Genomic DNA, 20,044 nt, shown 5'->3' with positions numbered 1-20,044 from the left:
AGGGGGAGTGACTAGGGAGATTAGCCATCCTAGGGGTGTGCTTGGGCATCTCTTCTCTCCCTGCTGATAATTCTGACATGTTGAATTTTGGAAGAATAGTGGTTTCTGGGTTAGCATTTTGCCACACTCTGCAGGAAGTGGTCAGACCTTTGGGTGGAACCCTGCAGCTCATTGGACAGGAGTTCCCTCCTGCTTGACCCCAGAGAACACTGAACAAGTATCTGAAAGAGGCAGTGCCTCTCAGATCTCCTGCTTGAAACTTAAGAGAATCAGAAGGGTCTGCGCTGAAGAGTTTGATGTGCATTTCCAAAGGCCTGAACTCTGAAGATTGCGCCTTTTTGCACCATATGAAACTACAGTCCTGTGGATCACACCTGCTTCAAAAGGACGAAAGTGTGGACTACCAGCAAGCTACAGGTTAACAGAGCTCATCTGGACATCACCACAAAGAAATCCCAGCCTGGAGTACTACCAGTGGATTTTTAAGGGTTTTGTTCAAATGGATTGCGTGTACTGAAGTCTCACACTTTCAAGGACCCTCTTGGAGATTCCAGAACCTTGGATTGTGTGTTGGATACTTTGGGACCTGCAAGTAGAACTTCAGGAAGGAGTTCTAACTGGTCCTAGCCTGCTGGAGGGGGCTGTATAAGAGTGGTGAGAGATGCTCCAAAATAATTGCTAAAGGGGAATGTATCCCTACCAATAATACACTTTCCAACAGTACTGCATCAGTAAAAACTGTTGTTGGGCTCTCAAAATAAGTCAGACAACATTACCATGTGTTGGAGAGTAATTAGTGCAAGTGTTCAGAATTGGGTGCTGGTACCGAGCACTGTAAATCACCGGCTCAAATTAAGCACTGCTGATGTATTATGCGCTTAATGACTAACATGAAAGATGATCAAAGAGTACCAAAAATATGCTTTTGGCATTCACTTCCGAATATTAATCCTTGGAAGGGTCATAGTAAGGTGCAAGATTTAAATACATGCCCCTTTTATACTGCCCCTAATTATTATTAACATTGTGGGATTCTGGCAAATGCTCATTGACCACAGCAGTGAATACACTGATGGAGATCTGCAAGAGAATTCAGCTTTCAGTATCCACATTCACTGTAGTAGTGTGTCATCACAGAGTTCAGGGGTCATAATGCAACTTATAGTGACAACAGCTTGAAATCGGGGGAAATGATCCTGCTCTCTAGATCGCCCTCTTCAATGGCAGGCTTTCTATAGTGGGTAGATTATACTTTCCAACTGGATACTGCCCACCTCTGAAAGCCATTCAGTTTTTCGAGACCCTATGGATGTTCTAAAAGCTTTGGTGCATTCCCTTGTGAGCTGCAAAGAGTGGAGAGCAACCCTTTGCAGCCCCTCTCCTTTGTGATTCACAAGATTTCATAATATGTGCACTTCAGTGATAGGAAACTGCAAATACAATACACATCAAATTGACAATTAATACTTTGCACTCACATAAAATCCCCACGGTACATAACTTCCAAGCACTTTTGTGCTTCAGGCCCCAGGCGTGGTGATAAACTCCAAAGTTGCTTTTGTAATTTTGGGCTACATATATTATGAAGTAGAAAGCTGATCAGCCACGAAAAAGAACATACATAGGTCATTAATTAGATATAAATAGACTGCAACGTATGAAACCTGTGGGAGCGATTAAGGGCGATATTCACTACCCATTGTAGTAAGTCCAAGAATTGGGTGTGCATAAAAATGTAAGTACTGAAACTGGAATCACAAGATAGGGGCTAATCTCTGCTTAGATATCAAGAAAGACAACTGGTAAATAGGATTGTTTCTTACTAAGTTCTTGAAGCCTGCGTAGATGTACCGTGTCCCCTTTGCTGCTGTCCTCTGGCGGACAGTAGTGCAAACATGATTTCTCCAAGGCAAACCAGCACTTCTTCCACTGATCAAGACTCTGGCAGTCTTTGTAGAACATCTGACCAATCACATCATAATCTCGATCTCTGAAGTGCGCTGCCACAGACGGGACAAAATGCTGCAACAAACAAATAAACTGATCAATTTAAGCAAAACGATTAAACGATGACAGAATTTTAATAGCATGATAATTTATGAAAGGTATACATGAGGAGAACATCAAATACATGCAAAATTTAACATACAGTGACTAACTTGATTTTTTAAAGTGCTCAGGCTATAATGCAAGAAAATCTTTATCCTGCTTGTAGGGCGGTATGAAATGACAATTCAACCTTCAAAGTTGCATGATGTTCAAAACTCTGCAACTTTGTCAGTTTACAAACAGTTAGACGGGCCTAGGGAGATATTAACCTTATGTACCCAAAAGTACTGATAAAGCAATTTATTTTTTGGAAGACCTAGAACCAGCCTGCAGATAATGATTTAATGGCCACGTGCACTGCTTATTTTTAAGAAAATTATAATTTTAGCAATTAGCAAATCCCATATATAATGGGAAAAATTAATTGGCACGTAAGTGGTTTGATAAGGACCGTCAACTGGCAAAGATAAAATGAATGGAGGTGATCAGCATTACTGGTAAAATCAGGAAGATTAGGGACAACTATAAAAAATGATTTTATCACTGACTGTAGGAAAATGCTCTTTTTGCATGGTGTTTGATGTGATTTTGACTGGAAGTGCACTGGGTTACTGCTTACCAGGTTCCCAGTGCCAGATTTAGTGATACCTGCACCCAAAGGGCCCCCTAGTGGTTTACCCTGAAAACCTATCAGCCCCAGGAGCTGGCTGACTGACTGGCTTTAGTCAGCCCACCACAAGAAACAAGTGTTTGACACCCCCAGGGGTGAAGGCCTTTCCTCTTGGGAGACCACAAACCAGGCCTGCATGAGCAGGGATGTTTTCACCTCTTCCCACAGGATGACCCACTGATTCATATTCAAAGGCAGGGGAGCTTCAAAGTGCCTTGGTTATGTGAATCTGGTTTCTCTCACAAGAGAAGAAGCTGACCTCCCCGTGCAATTTGGCACCTGGACAGGTGGGAGAATTATCTAGTCAGATAGTCTTCTCCATCCTGAGACTAGTGTCACCCCTAAGGTGGGCTACCTGAAGTGGGGCCAACTTTTCACAGTTAGCCATACTGGTGATGGCAAAATTGTGAAACCTGGGACATGGTTATGATCACCTCCCCCAGGAAGTGATCATATAGGGGGCGTAGTGACCCCAAGGGTGGGTAGCCCATTGGCCACTATTCTACACTCCCCTAATGCCTCTGAATTCAGTATGTTGGTGAACCCCGGCACCAGAGAATCAGATCCTCCTGACCAAAAGAAGAAAAAGGACAGAAGGGCTGCAAAAAGCAAGAATTGTGAAGAAAGCACCTGACTTGGCACAAACCTTGCCGGCCTGTCTGCTGTTCCTGATGATTGCGCCAAAGTGAACTTATCCTGCAAGCTGCTGTGCCTCCAAAAGCCTGGCAAAACTGGCAGTGCCTCTGCCAAGACTCAGGAACTCCAGTGGAGCAGCGGAGCTGCTTCCCTGCACCCTAAAGGCACCCAAAGAGACCAGAGGGGACTCTGGACTGCCAATAACCGACACGGGAAAGCATCTGTGCCACTTAGCCTGAGCTGAAGTGGGCCAACTGTGCCAGCATGGTCCCTGACCCTCCAGAGACAAAGCCCACGGTGGACTTCCCGTCGACACCTGCAGCCTCTGTTTACAGGCCCCCTTTACTCCGAGTGCTCATGGTGACGAAATTTCAATGCCTGAAGACACCTCTGCACCCATCGCCCACCGAGAGGAGGATCAAATGTGTCCCATGTCCCCAAGCCTCATGAGACCGGAGTCCCCTTGTGGTTCCAACAGAATGGCCTCCCAGTCCAAGCCTGCAGCCTGTTTTCAATCAGACTGATCCACATAGGATAACATTAGGCACCCAACACTGAAAAGCACCTCTGCATCCTGCTGCCTCAGTGCCGCCTTAGGTGACCTTTGGGAGCTGCCTTTGACCTTGCCCCCATACTCACCTTAAGTCCAGGAAATTGATCTCGTAAGTCGCTGTACTGTACATAAATGCCGCACTTGTTTTTCCTCCCATAGGATAACATTGCAGCTTCTTAAAAATGCACTGTCAACTTTTTAAATGCAAGAGTAATCCCTCTTGAAAAACGCACGATCTGATCGTATTGATTCAGGTGCTTAAAGATCTATAAAGATACATGTTATTTTTATAAATTAGTATGGATCTCCTGATTGAGTCGTGTGCATTGCTTATTGACTACTGTATGTATTTGCAGATGTCTAACACTCCTTTCTGATAAGTCGAAGCCTGCTTGATCACACTAACCCCTAGTTGAACACCTTGGGCTTGCAACAGTATTCCCCTGTCTAATGGTAAGGGAATACCTGGACTCTTTGCAAGGTATACCTCTTTTTGGTATACCATATAAAGAGCCAGTTTCCTACACTGATGACAGCCAGGAAGGAGAAAGAAGGGTACTCACTACCCATGTAATCACATCAATTCATTATAGCCTTAGAGTCCCAGTGCTTCCAAGGGGAGGACTGGCTACCAATCACTCCTTAGCGGGAATGCGTACAAATAATTCAACAGTGGTCCCCCAGGCACTCATCTCTTTCAGTCAACCAAAGAACCAATCACCGAAGATAGAATCTTCTTTTATTTTTCATTCATCCTAGCCAACACATGTTTCATCATTACTGACTTTATCAGATATGGAAAACCATATAATGCAAACTAAAATACAATACTCGAAAGTTACATTTCATATACTCCCAAACACCAGGTGATGTGCTCAAAACTCAAGGAAAGAAGGGCAGAAAACCCTTCCAAACAAGTACTCAGTCGGTGATACCATCGTCATACACAATAAAAATCAAAAACCTTTTACCACGTTCGTGCTGGGGGAGAACACCTAGAATTTCCTTGCCCACTGAAGGCCAACTCTTCAATGCTCACCTCACCCACTACAAAGGCACCTCGACTTCGGCTCTGCAGGGGTTGAGCCGCAGTGTGCTTTGCTACTGCCACTGGGGAGAAACCACAAATCCCACAACAACCTGCTGTCTCATCTGCCCACCAGTGCCTCATAAGCAAAGCAGCACCCCCGCTGCGTGGGACACGCCCGAAAACCAGGCCAAGGGTGGGCCTATCCATGCCTGGAGGAGCCTGGAGGAGGCTGGGCTGGGTCCACCCCCTTTCATTTGTGTTCTTGGCATACTTAAGGTATTGATTTGTTCCATTTCAGAGCTTTTAATATGGGTCTTCTTCTTGGATCGTTACAATGAGATGGCCTACTCCACAGATCATCCTGAGTAAGTGATTTCCTGTCTCGTTCTTGTTCTTTGACAAGGAAATCCTGTGAAGGTGTTACATTTTAGGGCTATTATCGTGTCCCAGTTATGTATGTGATGGGAAAAAAAGCAGCGGGGAAGGTTGGGTTGGAGCTTAAGAAAGTAAAGAAAAGGAAGCACACTGTAGGCAGCAATCATGTGCTAGATAGAATCGACACCTTACGGGGCAATTGTGAAGGTATCCTAACATCGGCACCGACTGACACAGGCTCCTCAGCGATTAGATCTCCCCCTCAAGTGTGTGAGTAGCTAAAGGGGGGAAAAATATCCGGGATGTTTAATATACAAAACAAAAATGCAAAAACAGCCTCTCTAAATGGGGAGGAATTTCCTTCAGCACTGTCCATTATGATTGACCTTGCTACTGATACATCATCACAAGCTTCAATTGAGGATCCATCAATATGTAACAATCAGTTTGCGGTTTTATCTGAAGCTCTAAGTGATCAAGATGCTCCCAATAAATGTGGAGATATACTTAGGTCAACTAAAGTTCCTCTATCTCCGCAATGTGATCATGTCAATTATACCACCTTAATTGCGGAACTAAGAAATTAAGGGGAGGTTTCACTTTTAAAATTGCTAGTTTGCTTGTTGATCGAGTCATTAAAACATGCAAATGTAGTAACCTTAGAAACTGAACCTTCGGAAATCAGCACACTACCTCTGATTAATTCTCATATATCTGTCCCTTCTTCTAATCAGATGGTGGCTTCTTCCTCTGTGGTGTTTTCTACCTCTTTCCCTATCTCTTTGTCTATTCCTGACCTAGCCTGTGTCCTATCTGGGTTGATGGAGCCCTATTCTCTTAAAACTGATAAACTTCACCAATACAGACCCCAGGATGTCTAATAGATCGTCACGATTTTCCGCAGCACCCACTTCCTTTTGTTCAAGGGTTAACTCTTAGAAGGGCCATAAATCCTGCTTCCATCTTTATGGTTATTGTACCTAAACTGCTGTAAAAATGTCCACCTATGAAGGGGAAGAATCCATAAACAATAAGGCAATACATTGGATTTGTCATGTAAGGGGCTGCCGATCTATTTTTCGTGACAACATTATTAGTGCAAAACAGATGACTGTATCTCATTGTCAATCTGATTATCTCAAATTGACTCCAAGGTCTTTATTCTTGGTTGACAAGCTAGGAGCTCTGGACATCAGGACTTGAACCCCCAACACAGTCAAAAATTCATCCAAGTATTCAAAACCACTTATCTCAAATAGTTCCTGGCAGGGGCCATCCTATCCCTCTGCCCGACCTAGAGACAGAGGTAGCTTTTTAAATCCTTCATGGTTAACTCTCCACTCAGGATGGTGGATTGACAGCCATCCATTAGTATTCTAGGTGGAAATAATGTTGACCACTTGGCTACCCCAAAATCTGACTCAGATCCAGCTAGACAGGGAGCTCCCTCTGTAGCACTCAGAAATGCTGTTAATAGCCCATGTTTAAATTAATATTCTCTGGTATCTGAAATGTTGTCTCCTACACCACGCTCTTTGCATTCAAGACCTGGTGACCATTATATGATCACCCCAGATACTGATGGTCAGAAGGTAGGTGGTTCACCTATTAGCACAGTTCTTCATAAAGTCAAACAGGTCCCAGTTGACCAAAGTATCCAAACAAAACATTCCGGGGCTAATAATGGGCTTTTTTTCTCATCTTGGAATGTCGCTGGCTCGATGTTGGACTTGGCCCTTTTTTGCAGGGTCATCCCCAAACTTTTTGCCATTCCTCCTGGTATTTTTTCTGACCTGGTGTTGGTGGTTTTAGGACTCTAGGCACTTTATCACTCCTGTCCAGTGTAAAGTGCATGTGCACTCAATGGTAAACGTGGTAAGAATGGTCTCCACCTGTTTGGCATATTTAATTTACCTATCAGTCCCCTGTACAGTGGTATCCCATATACCCGGGGACAGCAAATTAAATGCTAATGGTGGGGTTGCAGCGCTGCTTGCGCCACCCTCCAAAGTAGCCTTTCAAACCTGTCTCAGGCCTATGCCATTGCAGGGCCCGCACGCGCAGTTTACTGCCGCTGTGATGTAGTACATAAAGTGGTTGCCACATCCATGACTCCCCTTTTACTACATATCAGTCACCCCTAAGGTAGGCCGTAGCTACCTCTATGGGTAGGGTGCGCTGTAGGTAAAAGGTAGGACATGTGCCTTAACTGTGTGGCATGTACTGGTAGTGACAAACGACCATTTTGGTTTCTGCCCTCTCATAGGAATGCATTGGCGATTCCTTGATATGTGTTTCAGTGGTAATTCCTGACATGAGAGAAGTAGCGTGGCCAAGTTTGCTATGTTTGGAATAGTGTTAACAAATGCTGCGTAGTGGTGTTTGCAGATTTATTATCACTATTTTAGAAATGCCACTTTTAGAAGTGTCATTTCTGTGTGCTATGTGTATTTGTGCCTGCCTGATGTATATTGCATGTCTGGCTCTGGAGTGACAGGGTCTGGGGAGGGGCAGTGCCTCCAGAGGGGCTGGGTGAGTCAGCGCTAGGCTGAATAGACTCATCTGCATTTGGAGTAGTGGGAGGAGTAGCACCTGGACCTGAAAAGGACTGTGCCTGCCTCACACAATGCTGGCTCCACCCACCCTGTAGTGTGTCTGGGGCCAGAGCCTACACTAACAAAGGAGGTTGGTGTGCACTGTAAATAAAATGTTTAAGTGCCCTCCAGAGCTGGCTTAGACCGGGCACGTGCCCTGTGCCAGGGCAGAACAAAGACTTACAGGAGTACAAGTATAGGGGCTGTGACCCCATGGAAGCGTGCTTACTTGGATCTGGAAGATAGGACTGCTGGGTGCCAGGAGGAACTGCCATGAAAGACTTCCCTCCTGCTGGAGGGCCCTGTGAGCTGGCCGGCCTGGGCCCAGCTCTGCCCTGTGTGAGCGCTCATTTACCCTGCTGCCCAAAGAGTGAGTTGATTTGGAGGGGAGCGATCTGTGCCCTACAGCGTGGGCAGCGCCACCTTCTCCTGTGTGACCTGAGCCCCAGGTGTGGGCTCGAACTGTCCTGAAGCAGGAGGAGCGTTTTGTGAGCTTTTGTGCTCCTCAGCGATGTTCTGCACATCGAGAGCGCCTGATCAGCGCTTTTCTAAAGATCCAAGAGCCTGAGGAAGGGGCTCCAAAGCCACTCGTAGCGAGCTCTGTGGCTGTGCAGGAATGAAGCCTGACAGTAGGCAGGGCCGGCCAAGGGATGTGGATTCCATGCTTCCCTGCAGAGGAAGCAGAGAACGCAGAAGCGATACTCGCCTGTGTCTAGGCCATGAAGAGAGCTCTGCTCTGCCCCACCTCAAGTGAGAGGCCGTGCGTGAGGTGGGGATAGTGTGGCTCCATTCCCGAGCAATAGCAGCTGCCCCGAGTGGTAGTGGGCAGCTGCCTTGACCAATTGGATGTACCTGGCCAGATGTGAGGTCACCCCACCGGAGTGGACAGGGTTGTCCATCCAACCCGCAGGGGCCGGTACATGCCGCATTTGTTGTTGGCAGTCTCCCCCACGCCTGGGTGACTGCCGGGGTTATTACTCCCAGAACCGGGTGCTGGGGTAATTCTGCTGTGTAAGATATAGGGGGGAGTTGCACCTACCAACCCCTGTGCATTACGCATGTTTTTTTTGCTGCATCGGCACTAAGGGGGCCAGTTGGGAGGCATCCTGGAGAAAGGAGTATTTTGGTGGCAACCCCAGGACAGGACCCTGGAAACCCCTGTGTAGCAGCTTGCACCCTGTTGGGATTTTGGGAAGGTGTGTCTTTTACCAGTGCTTACTTTGGTGTTCTGCTTCTGTTGCTACGGCATAATGTGTTGTGCTAAGCACCCCTGTGTACCACAATTACTGTGTGCCCTGATTAGTGTGGTGCCCTGTTGCTAATTAGGATGTTTGCATAATGCTTCATACTAGGGTGCACTGATGATTAAGATGTATGCATTAAGAGTTTATGCTGAGTGTACTATTGCCAGTAACTGCTGGTTGTTTTTGATTTCACTACTACTGAGTTCTAATGGCCATGACAGTGGTCCGATTGGCCCTGTGATGTACATAATCCCCTGTAAAGTGATACCTAAGTGCCCGGTGGCACAGTGTATATATGTGATTGTGTTCTAATGTGTTTTATGAGTAATACAAAGGCTATTGTTTTATATAACCTTGTGTGGAGTTTCTTTTGTGGTGCGCCTAGTGTGTCACTGCTGTGTGTGTGTGTTGCGCAAATATTTACACATTGACTCTGGGATAAGCCTGACTGCTCTGCCAAGCTACCAAGGAGGTGAGCAGGGGTTATCTTCAGCGTGCAACTCCCTTGCCCTGAGTAGAGTGGTCGTTTCTGCCTGGCTTATGTACAAGCCCCAGCCAACCAGAAATCCCATTTCTAACATCTTGGAATGTTGCTTGCTCGAAATATAATTTCATTCCATATGACATTTGTTTGTTCCAAGAAACCTTGAGTGTTACCTGTTCCCAAGCTTGGTGATTTGAATTATTTAATTCCTGCTATCCGTGGACTGGCTGAGCAGCTCTCTAGGGGTCTTACCATCTAGGTTAGAATGGCTTTGGATTGTGAAATTCAATTGCTCAACACTGACTCACCAGATATTTTGGCTATTCCTCTCGCGGTTGGAATCAAGAGACCAACAGATATTGATATATTTAATATATATTCAAGAGGTGTTAGGGAAGGCCTAAGAACTCATAGTATCACAGCTAGGGGTGGGAGAAGAATTTCACTCCGCCGGTGGAGTTCATGGAGTTTTTCCCACTCCGTCCTCCGCATGCAGTGTGGAGTTCAGAAAAACTCAGCGAAGTGACGCAGAGCTAAACGTTTTCTCTTGAGCGGCTCGCCATTGGTAAGTTGGTAAGGGCTCATGAGTAAAAACGCTCTAGATCTCCTCCCGGTGAAATTTCTCATTTTGGGCGGTCGCAGCAGGTTGCAACCGCTTGCGTTTAGAAATCTGCCATTTGTGCTGAGGAAGCTGCTGCTCGAGTAGAATGCCTAGTCGAGCCGGCAGAAAGCAGCTGCAAACTCTGGTGGAACGCAGAGTGCTGTTTGCACTGTTTTTTAGAAACAGTGCGAGCAGCACAACTTAACAGACTGTGCCACTGGCAGAACTCCGCGCAGCACGGCAGAGTTTATCTGGCACTTTGCAGGGTTCCACTGAGTAAAACACCGAGAATTCCACCCAGGCTTAATCACAGCCCTGGAGGAACTCCTGTCAGCCTGTACTCCTAATCCAGGTTTGATTCTAGGGGGTGATTTTAATACCACGTTTGAGCCCTTAGATAATGATTGCTCCAGTGATGTCAGTTATGTAGATGGGGTATGGGGTGTACCAAAGCTCGATCTTCCCACAGTATTGAGGTGGATGGAGGCTGCTTAACAACTGAAAGCATTAACGTTAAATTTCGGCTCGAGAGCTTCTAATGGCAGAACCCTCTCTGATGGACATGGTGCTGGAACATATAACTACGCACTTCATTCTAGTCTTATTGATTATATCCTTCTAGACCTTCATCTTTGGTCATCTCTCATTGATATGTCTATTATAAATAGCATTTAGAGCAATCATAAGCCATTGAGTTGTTTCTTGAATTCCCTTACCCCCAATTTAAGAACTGACTGTTCGTCATCAGCTTCAACTAGGAACATGATACCAATGACTGATCTGCAACGGCTCAAATGGTCCCAGGTCATTGATTTCCTGCTAGTCTTAGACAAAATAAGTATGGATCTAAAGGACTCTGTGACCAAATTAAGTCTTCTGGCCACTTCAGCATTAGATACGACAATGATTGCGCTGCATAACATGTTTTTCAAGCAAATACTGTCTTATTTTTTAGTTCCTTGTACAAATTATGGAAGGAAATCCCCTAGGGAGTACTAGCGGTTTAACAGAGAATGCAGACGTCTTTGCAGGGATCTCAGCTGTGCACTAAGAGTTAAGGATTTGGGTGAAATTTGCTTTGCCAGGAAGAGATACAGAAGAGCTCAGCTTATGGATAGGAAGGCTTGGGATGAATCTAGATAGTAGGACCTTAAACAGACCTGCTCTCTCAAGGATTCTCTTGCTAAACAAGGGAGGGATGTACCCGTGGATTCAATCATATCAATACACCCCTGCAATCATGGATTGAGCATTTTTCTAGTCTCTACTCTGACACCGCATTACCAATTGATTTGAGATTTCCAAAGAGGATCGAGGCAAACGCAATCCCACAGGATCTGTCCCTTCAAATTACAGGCAGAGTAGTAGATTTTAAGCAAAACTGAAATATGGATCGAGGAAAATGACGTAATTTTCAGGTGGGTTTCCGGAAGAAGGTGTCTACAATTTATCAAATCTTCCATTTTCTTTTACTTTATTGGAAAGTTGTGATGGTCGGCAGAAGAACACTATATGTTGCCTTTGTCGAACTTAAGTCCGCTTTCGATTTGGTCCCGCGTGACTGGCTATGGCAAGTCTTGAACAGCCTGGGTCTTTCTGACAAACTTATGCTACTCTTGATTTATCTCCATGAGGGGAACTTTGCCCAGGTCCGTTGGGGTTCTCAAGGACAGGTGACAGACCTATTCTCTATCACAAAGGGTTTTCATTGGGGGGGGGGTGTGTTCTGGCACCTACCTTGCTTTCGCTTTATCTCAACACTGTAGTATCTTACCTGTCCTCCATACATACTGATGCTCCATTTCTGGTGGGTATTAAGACCAATCCTTGTCTTTGAGGATGACACCTTATTGATTTCCTAAACCCAGAGTGGTCTGCAACATGCTTTGCATCCCTTTTTGGGATTTTGTTCCCTTCGAGGTTGGAAATCAATTACATGAAGACATAGATAATGTTCTTTAATAAGCACAGATCTTTCAAAGAGAAACTTGAGCTGGGGCGAGCCACTCGATAATGTAAAGATCTTTAGCTATTTGGGAGTGACTATCTCCCTGAACCTTTCAGGGAAACCTCAACTAGATTGACTAACTCTCAAGCACAAGCAAATAACCTGAGCTATAGTCAGAGAGTACAATAGCTCCTTAAGTAAACCCACTGCTCCGACTTTGCAAATTTATGATGCTAAAGCTTCTGGTGCCTGTTTTTGTGGCTCAGAGCTATGGGGTTTCTTTGACCTTTCCTCGTAAATCAGAAAATCGCTTTTTGTGGAATTTGGTCAATTAACCACAAAGTACCCCCCTTAAACCTTTGATGTTGGACATGGGTCAATGACCATTGGCAGAAAGAGCCAAATTGTAGTCTTTGTTATTTTGGAGGAGGCGGAGGATTCAGCCTGAGCTGGCATATTATGGTAATGCATTAAGGGACGTGATGACTGCATACAAGTTTTGTAAAATACCATGGCTAAGCCAGGCTCACAAGTTGCTTGTAGCCATAGGTCTTGGGGACTTCTGGCTCAATCCACTCTTAAGTCCGCCTTTAACACCAAGGCTGTTGAAAGCCCATAATTGGCAGTGGGCAGGCGAAAATGCAGTTAGATCGAGCATTGGTCACTCACTGATTGAAGGCTTTTATTATTTCAAATCTGCATTTTATCTGGAACCATACTGGAATCTAATTACTGTGCCACTAGACTGGAAATTATATTTCCAATTTAGAATAGGCACACTGCATCTAAAAATGTTTACTGCAAGATGGGCCACTGATAAAGATGACGTTTGTCCAGTATATAATGCTGCCCCAAAATCTGTTGGTCACGTTTTCTTTGCCTGCTCTGGATAGGACGGCATTCGCCGTTCATGAATTAAATCCGTATGCAGGCTGATGGGGACTCACAGTAGCCAAACTGCCCTCAGGATACTCAGATCAAACCCAAATCAGGCATTTGTATCTAATTTTGCCAAGTTTCTGGGTAAAATGAGAGTGACACACTCAAAGGCAATAACAAGGGCTGATAGATCACACTGACATCTTTTGAACTGCTCAAGCAATTATCACACCAGCTGTCCATGCTTATTTATTTTGAATACATGCGTGGTGGTCTCCCTCATACGTGTACATATGCCCCTTGGACTGCAAAATAACTTGTTTTTGTTGACTCGTATTTGTCTTGTTTTCTGAATGTATATAGAGGATGAAACTGTCTTTTTTATTTAAATATTTTTTATTGATTTTTCATTTGCAAAGATTCAGAGAAAATGTATTGATACATGTCATGACATTTCTTCATATATAATACATTATACATTAGGTAGATGAGGAAAAGAGAGATAAAATATGGATATATTAAGTTTTTTAGCCCTTCAATTCATTCAATATGTACAAGGTATAGCAGCTCGAATCACCTTGTGGATTATTGTTTACATAGGAAAAGTGCAAGTGCAATAAATTGGATAATCAAAAGTAAAATTCACTGATAATCATAATCAACAGGCAATCACCACAGGTTAAAAAGACAGAGTTACATAGTCCTTACCTGCCTCCTTGCCTGATTACTCATAGCTGCGGACCCCCAAAACGCTTGGAGACTAAAACATTTGTTTCGGCTGACCATTATTAGTTTACCAGTCTTGCAATCGGAGCCCAAATTCTTTGCCCTAGCTCTTTTTGTTCTTCATCCTCTAAGCTTGTATCCTGAAGATTCTATATTGTAGATAGCTAGCATTCTAGACCGCCAGTTGGAGAAAGTGGTAATACATAAACGAGCAATGGCCATTGCAATGAACAAAAACCCTATCTCTGACCTCACCTTTTTGATTGTCTCCATGCTATCTAATAACCTCAAGATTAAAAGAGCTGGGGAAATTGACACAGACGACCCTGAAACCATAGTTAAAAAAGCCTCAAGGTCCTGCAAAAAGACATCCATTTTGGGGCAGGAGTAAAACATGTGTAGAGTGTCAGCGGCTTGTAAACCACATCTATTACATTTCGCTCCTCTCTTTCCATCCCATTTTGCCATCTATGCTGGGGTGTAATAGAGATGGAAGACAGACACAAAATGTTGGCTCCTGAGGCTCCTAGTTAGCAACACCTGGTTTGCCAATTCCAATGAGTCCTCAATATAAATTGCTGCCCTTCCAAATCTACTCACCCAGTTTGCATTCTGAGCATTGATATCATCAAGTTTGCTAGATTTTCCCAATCCAGGACTTACTCCTCTCTGTCTCCACCAAGGGTATCTATTCTGATATTAAAGCTATCCTATTCTCATTTACCCCAAGAAAACTCTGCATCTGCAAATTTTCTTTTTAAATCCCTTTTATCCACCCCAAACTCTTCCTGTAGGTTCATAAGCTGACCGTCCCTACACAGGTTGCCCAAAGATCTAATCGCATTTCTCCCCCATCTAAAGGTGACTTGGTCCTGAAAAATTGGAGGGAGGATACCTGGAGCGGAGAATGGAGTATATACATTCAAGATTGGAATCTTCAGTTTTCGCCAAACCTGCCTCTATACTCTGTAAGCAGCATTCAGTATTTTGAATTTAGTCTTTTTATAATAGCTGGGTTCAAGTATCCTGACCAGGCCACCCTTGGCTCCACTGCCAAGCCCTAGTTCACATATGGTCGGTCTGACCTCCACTGAAATTTCAGCCTTATCCCCGACTAATAGAATACCCAGGCTTTGTAGAATAGATGGCCAATGGTAAAAAAGAAAGCTGGGAATAGCCCAACCCCCCCCCTGCTGTCTTGGAAGGGCCATCCATTTGGTTGCCCTCCTTGATCTACAATACCCCCATAGGAACCTATGACAGATCCTCTCTATACTTGCTAAAGAAGATGAGGAAAATCCTAAAGGAACAGTTCTGAAAACATATAAAAGTTTTGGGAGGACCGACATTTTAATAACATTGTTTCAACCAAATAAAGAAAGATGCAGATGGTCTAGCCTTTCCAGTTATTTACTTACATTGTCTATTATTGGGACGATATTCAAATCAGGGATTTTGTATTCTGCAGCTGTAATTTTAACCCCCAGATAGGTTGCCTAATGAACAACCGAGTTGCCTGTAGATCGAGTAGTCCCTGAACATAGAATCTGTGTTTTCTCCATATTTATTCAAGACGACATCAGCGGTAAGCACTGCGATGTCCTCTGCATATGCCAATGCTCTATAGTCGATATAATTGACCCTCACAGCCTTGATATTAATGTCCAGCTCTAGCTTTTTAAAAAAGGGGTCAATATAGAGAGAAAAGAGCAGAGGATAGCACGGACACCCTTGCCTAGTGCCTCTGCTGATTTCGAACTCATTTGAGTCGTGCCCTGAAATTACAGCTTTCGGTGATGAGTATAATGCCTTTATTGCCTGAAGAAATTCTCCACATATTCCCTTGCACTGCAGGACAGACCACAGATACCGCCAGGAGACTCTGTTGAACGCTTACTCAGCATCCAACAGGACTACCCCCAGCGGTGATTTCATGGCCTGAGCCGAATCCCAGAGGGCTATAACCTGGCATAATATAATCTGCTGTATCCCTGCTGGGGATAAACTCGTGTTGACGGAATTGGACCAGAGGGGTGATGACCTTACTCAACCTGGCTGCAAGTATTTTAGAATATATCTTGCTCTCACAGTTTATAAGTGATATGGGTCTATATGATGCTGGAGTCAAGTCAGGCTTCCCTTTTTTTTAAAGAAACAACTATAGTTGTCTTCTGCCATGAACTGGGTATGTGTCCGCTTTGGGCCAGCTGGAAGATTTGCAGCATTTCTTGCAGCAAAGACTTCAAGAGTGTTCTATAAAATTCTAGGAGAATGCCGTTGGGACCGGTGGCTTTGCCCAGGGCTAAAGAAGTGAAAGTAATCTCCAGTTCTGCCCAGGTGATCGGGCAGCAAGGATTTCAATTTGTGCATGTGCGACCTCCATCTTTTCTAGAACTTTAAAGAAATCTTCCGGAGATTTTTCCCCTGGTGAAGACACTCCCTCAGTATACAGCTGTTTGTAATGGTTTGTAAATTCATTCAATACTTCTTTAATCTTGAATTTGATCTAGATGATCTCTAATCTTACAGATTTGATAGTCACCTCTTGCTGCCGCAGACGTTTTGCCAAAACCCGCCCGGTACTTTTCCCCAGTTCATATAGTTCAGACCTATACTGTACATATTTGGCTTCCACCGCAGATCAAAAATGTTGATGAACTTTAGATTTAATTATCACAAGTACCTGTTGACAGTCTTCAAGGTTTTGTCCCTCAATTACTCTCCTCATGAGTTCAAGCTCAGCTGTTTTTAACTGCTCAAACCATTTCCCAAATTCCTCCTGTAGTGCTGACTGTTGAGAAATGGAGTAGCTCAGGGTCTCCCCTCAAACCGCTGGTTTAATAGTATCCCAGACTATGATTTCAAAGGCTGTGCCTCCATAAATATAAAATAAATCCACAATCCATTTAGCCATATGATCACGATATGGTTGATCACACAAAAGTTTTCTTTCAAAGGTCCAAGGCTTCTGAACTCTAGTAACGCCAGTCAGTGAAAATTCAGCTACTAAAGAAATTTGATCTAAGATGACCCTCGGAAAGCTCTCGATTTTAACCATTTTGCCCCATTAGTTAGAGACAAATAGAAGGAGAGTCCTGGATCCGCTGATCTATGCCTGCACCAAGTATTGATAAAAACCATGTTCTCTCGCCAGGCCTTGCAGCGCCTTAAAGACCCTTACTTTCCTGCCCTGGTATGGTAGATCAGCATTTAAATTAAAATCACTCTCTAGGTGGATATTAAAGTCACCACATAGGATCAGGGGATGTGGCCATAGGGCAAATTCGACATTTAAGTAATTTAGTATATCGGGATCATCTAAATTAGATCCTGTAGTGGAGACAGGGTTTTATGTGCACACATTGCTATGTTAGCATAAGCGCTTTAGAAGTTATACGCCATCTTGTCACTTAGCAGCTTTTTGCACAAGACACTACAGGTGTTATTACAAGTAAAACTGCTTGCTTGCTTTTTCTTCAAATGAGAACGGTCTGTTGTTCACATCCCTAGACGTGCACCGCAACCTTAGTCTGAACACTGTGTGCAGAAGCCGTCAAGGTCAAATAACAATGTATGCTGTTGAATTCAGGTTGATCGGCCCACGCTCTAGACACAACAAGCACACAGCTGCAAATAGCTGAAACTCGGGTGCCTTTAATATTGCATTTGCATGCATGATTCAGGCACTTGGAGAAAACCTTTCCAGACACAGAGAGATGAGCTGATCCTGTGTTGTGATTCACCTAAGCTAATCTTCGAGGTATGGGGTTCCCCATTCAAACCTAGAGACCTTCTATTAGTTTATGAAACTAGTTTACTAGCCAAGGGAGGGTGGTTCACAAGGTATTATAGGACCTGTTTTCCACTATCATTTTTAATATGATTTCTCCCTTCATTTTCTATGGAATTGTAACAATGCTGATGGTTTTATTTCTAATCATTTGTCTACTTATGTTAGCCAAAGTACTGCACCTTAGAGCATGTAGTTAAAAATAAACATTTTAAACTTTTCTGTGTCTCTGATTACTCTTGTTGTGGACTGATATGGGAATAATAACAAAAAGGTGTTTCTGATTCCCACCATTCCTGAGAGTACTCTAAGTCGCTTGTTCTGGGTTGTCTAATCATTGGTAGCTTTGAGATGATATGGAGAACGAATGAGATACTGATGCTAGTTGGATAGGGGTTCTGGGTACTGAGGTGAGTTTTTTGGTACACCACAATTCACTGAGGTCCTGGTTTCCTGCTCATACTTCTGTGCATGAGCAGAATCCCTGCAACAATCCATAGATAGAGCAGATCAAGATAGGTGTTTTTTTAGCTGTTAAAGTATATTCTACTATCTCCCATTGCCCCAGCTTGTCTTCCTTAACTCGTTTGGAAATTCCCATGCCATGTCTTGCTAGGATCATAACCCCTATAGTTGTTGTCCCCCGCCGAGTGCATGCTAACATATTGTAGCCTAGGTCCCTCAGCCACTATCGCTTGCTCCAGGGTATGTGGGTCGCCTGTAGCCAGACTAAATCAATCTGCATATATCGAAGGCTCTTAGCCAACATGCCCCTTTTTTTATCATTGAGGCCACATATGTTTAATGAGCAAATACGGATTTTACCCACCATCCTTATATTTAAAATTCTTAGTACCAAATCTCTCCATCGGATACACTAGGTTGTAGTTAATCATAGAAATCGTTTTATTCCTCCTTAAATACATAAGAGCGTCATGACATATACAAAAAATAATTCAATAACAGCTTATCCCTCCTTCCCCTTCCCTCCCCCACTCCCTTAACCTGTCTGCCCCCAACCCACTCCCCCTCTGCCCACACCACCCATCATTAACGGCTAGACCTTCAAGGTCCGGTGATGGAGTGGTAGCCCTCCTGCATTCCCGCCCCGGCCACAATTCTATCAATAATACCCAGAACAAGTAAAGAAAAAGAAAAATAAAACACAAAAAATATGGCAAGAGAAAGAACAGTACCATAAATGACCCCCCCAGTATACACAGAATGTACTTAAGAGATTGTAAAAACTCTTTAGCTTGACTCGCTGAAGAGAAAAAGTTAGGGATTTCCCTTCAAATTACTTTCAGATTGGCAGGATTAATAAAAAGACCTGAGCTCCATTATTTTGAAAAGGTTGACTCAGCTGGTGAAGTCGCCAGTGGCGTTCTACTGTGGAATGGCAGAAACCAGGCTTAACAAAAAATGTATGCCCATAAAAAGAGCGAGACCGGCGGGCTAGATCATAAATTGCCTTACAAAGGAGAAAATTCCTTATGTAAATCAAAATAACACGAGCTTTATTCCCAGCTTACGGTGAAGGTTTCTTCTGCTTGAATGGGAACCTGTGTGCACGCTGTATTTCTTGAGCCCAGTCCCAATTTCCCAGCTCAGGGAGAGCCCCTTTGAGGAGATCAACAGTGAACTTTAAGGCATCGCCCCCCCCCCCTCAGTCCCCTCTGGAATGCCCACGACCCTCAAGTTATTACGTCTCATTCTGTTTTCAAAGTCCTCAAGCTTCCATTGGGTGTCTGATATTTGATTTTCCAGGGTCACTGTCAGTTGTCTATGGGTTGAGGCTTGATTTTCCAGTCTGTTCACTCTGCTCTCCACCCCATCCCTTCTTCCCACAAACTCAGATCAGGTCTTAAAGATCTTATGAATGGCTCTCTGCATCTTCCTACAAGCTGCCTGCACTCTCTGACTTTCAATGTGTTTTTTTTTCTGTGGGCCATGATACTTTAGTATATAGACTCCAAAGAGACGGGCTCAGCTGCTCCTGCCATGTTACCAGCTGCAGCCATGTTTATTTCTAATACTGTGGAGATGGAGTAGTCCCAAAGAAGACCTCAGGTTTTCTTTTCCTTTTTACTGTCTCTATCATGAGGATTCATCCCCTTCTTAACTGTGGCAGCATCGATCAAAGTTTCATCTTGCCCCCCATTCAAATTGCTAGAGTCCGATACATGGCTCTGACTGTCTGAGTCACACCAGTCTGAAAGGTCTGACAGGGATAAAATGTATCTCTGTCTTCTGATTCAGGTCCCCGATTGACAGCAGGGTCTCCACTTAGACCATCTACCTTAGCAGTAAGACTAGGCAGCTGGCATATCTTGCAACCCCCTGCTATGAGTAGCTCATTATCATTCTGTTGAAGACATACCCCCACTTACCACCAGATCCTTCTGGAGCCTGCACTGCCCCTTGCCCCTCTGTATTTACAACATCTAAAGTCTGGCTCACATCAG

The 20,044-nt window shown here is 44.1% G+C and overlaps 1 protein-coding gene across 3 annotated transcripts in view; it reads right to left on the bottom strand.

Moving 5' to 3' along the window:
• ARAP2 (ArfGAP with RhoGAP domain, ankyrin repeat and PH domain 2) overlaps positions 1 to 20,044 on the bottom strand; it is a 1,345,662-nt gene that overhangs the window by 485,457 nt on the left and 840,161 nt on the right. For all 3 annotated transcript variants that reach the window (XM_085642300.1, XM_085642298.1, XM_085642299.1), the window contains exon 18: positions 1,824 to 2,022. In XM_085642300.1, the coding sequence (XP_085498426.1) occupies positions 1,824 to 2,022 (199 nt within the window). The remainder of the gene's footprint in view (positions 1 to 1,823; positions 2,023 to 20,044) is intronic.

The sequence above is a fragment of the Triturus cristatus genome, chromosome 2_2, assembly GCF_964204655.1.
Source record: "Triturus cristatus chromosome 2_2, aTriCri1.1, whole genome shotgun sequence".
Taxonomy (NCBI): domain Eukaryota; kingdom Metazoa; phylum Chordata; class Amphibia; order Caudata; family Salamandridae; genus Triturus; species Triturus cristatus.
Note: the sequence above shows the minus strand (reverse complement) of the source record. Positions and strands in the feature narration are given on the sequence as shown.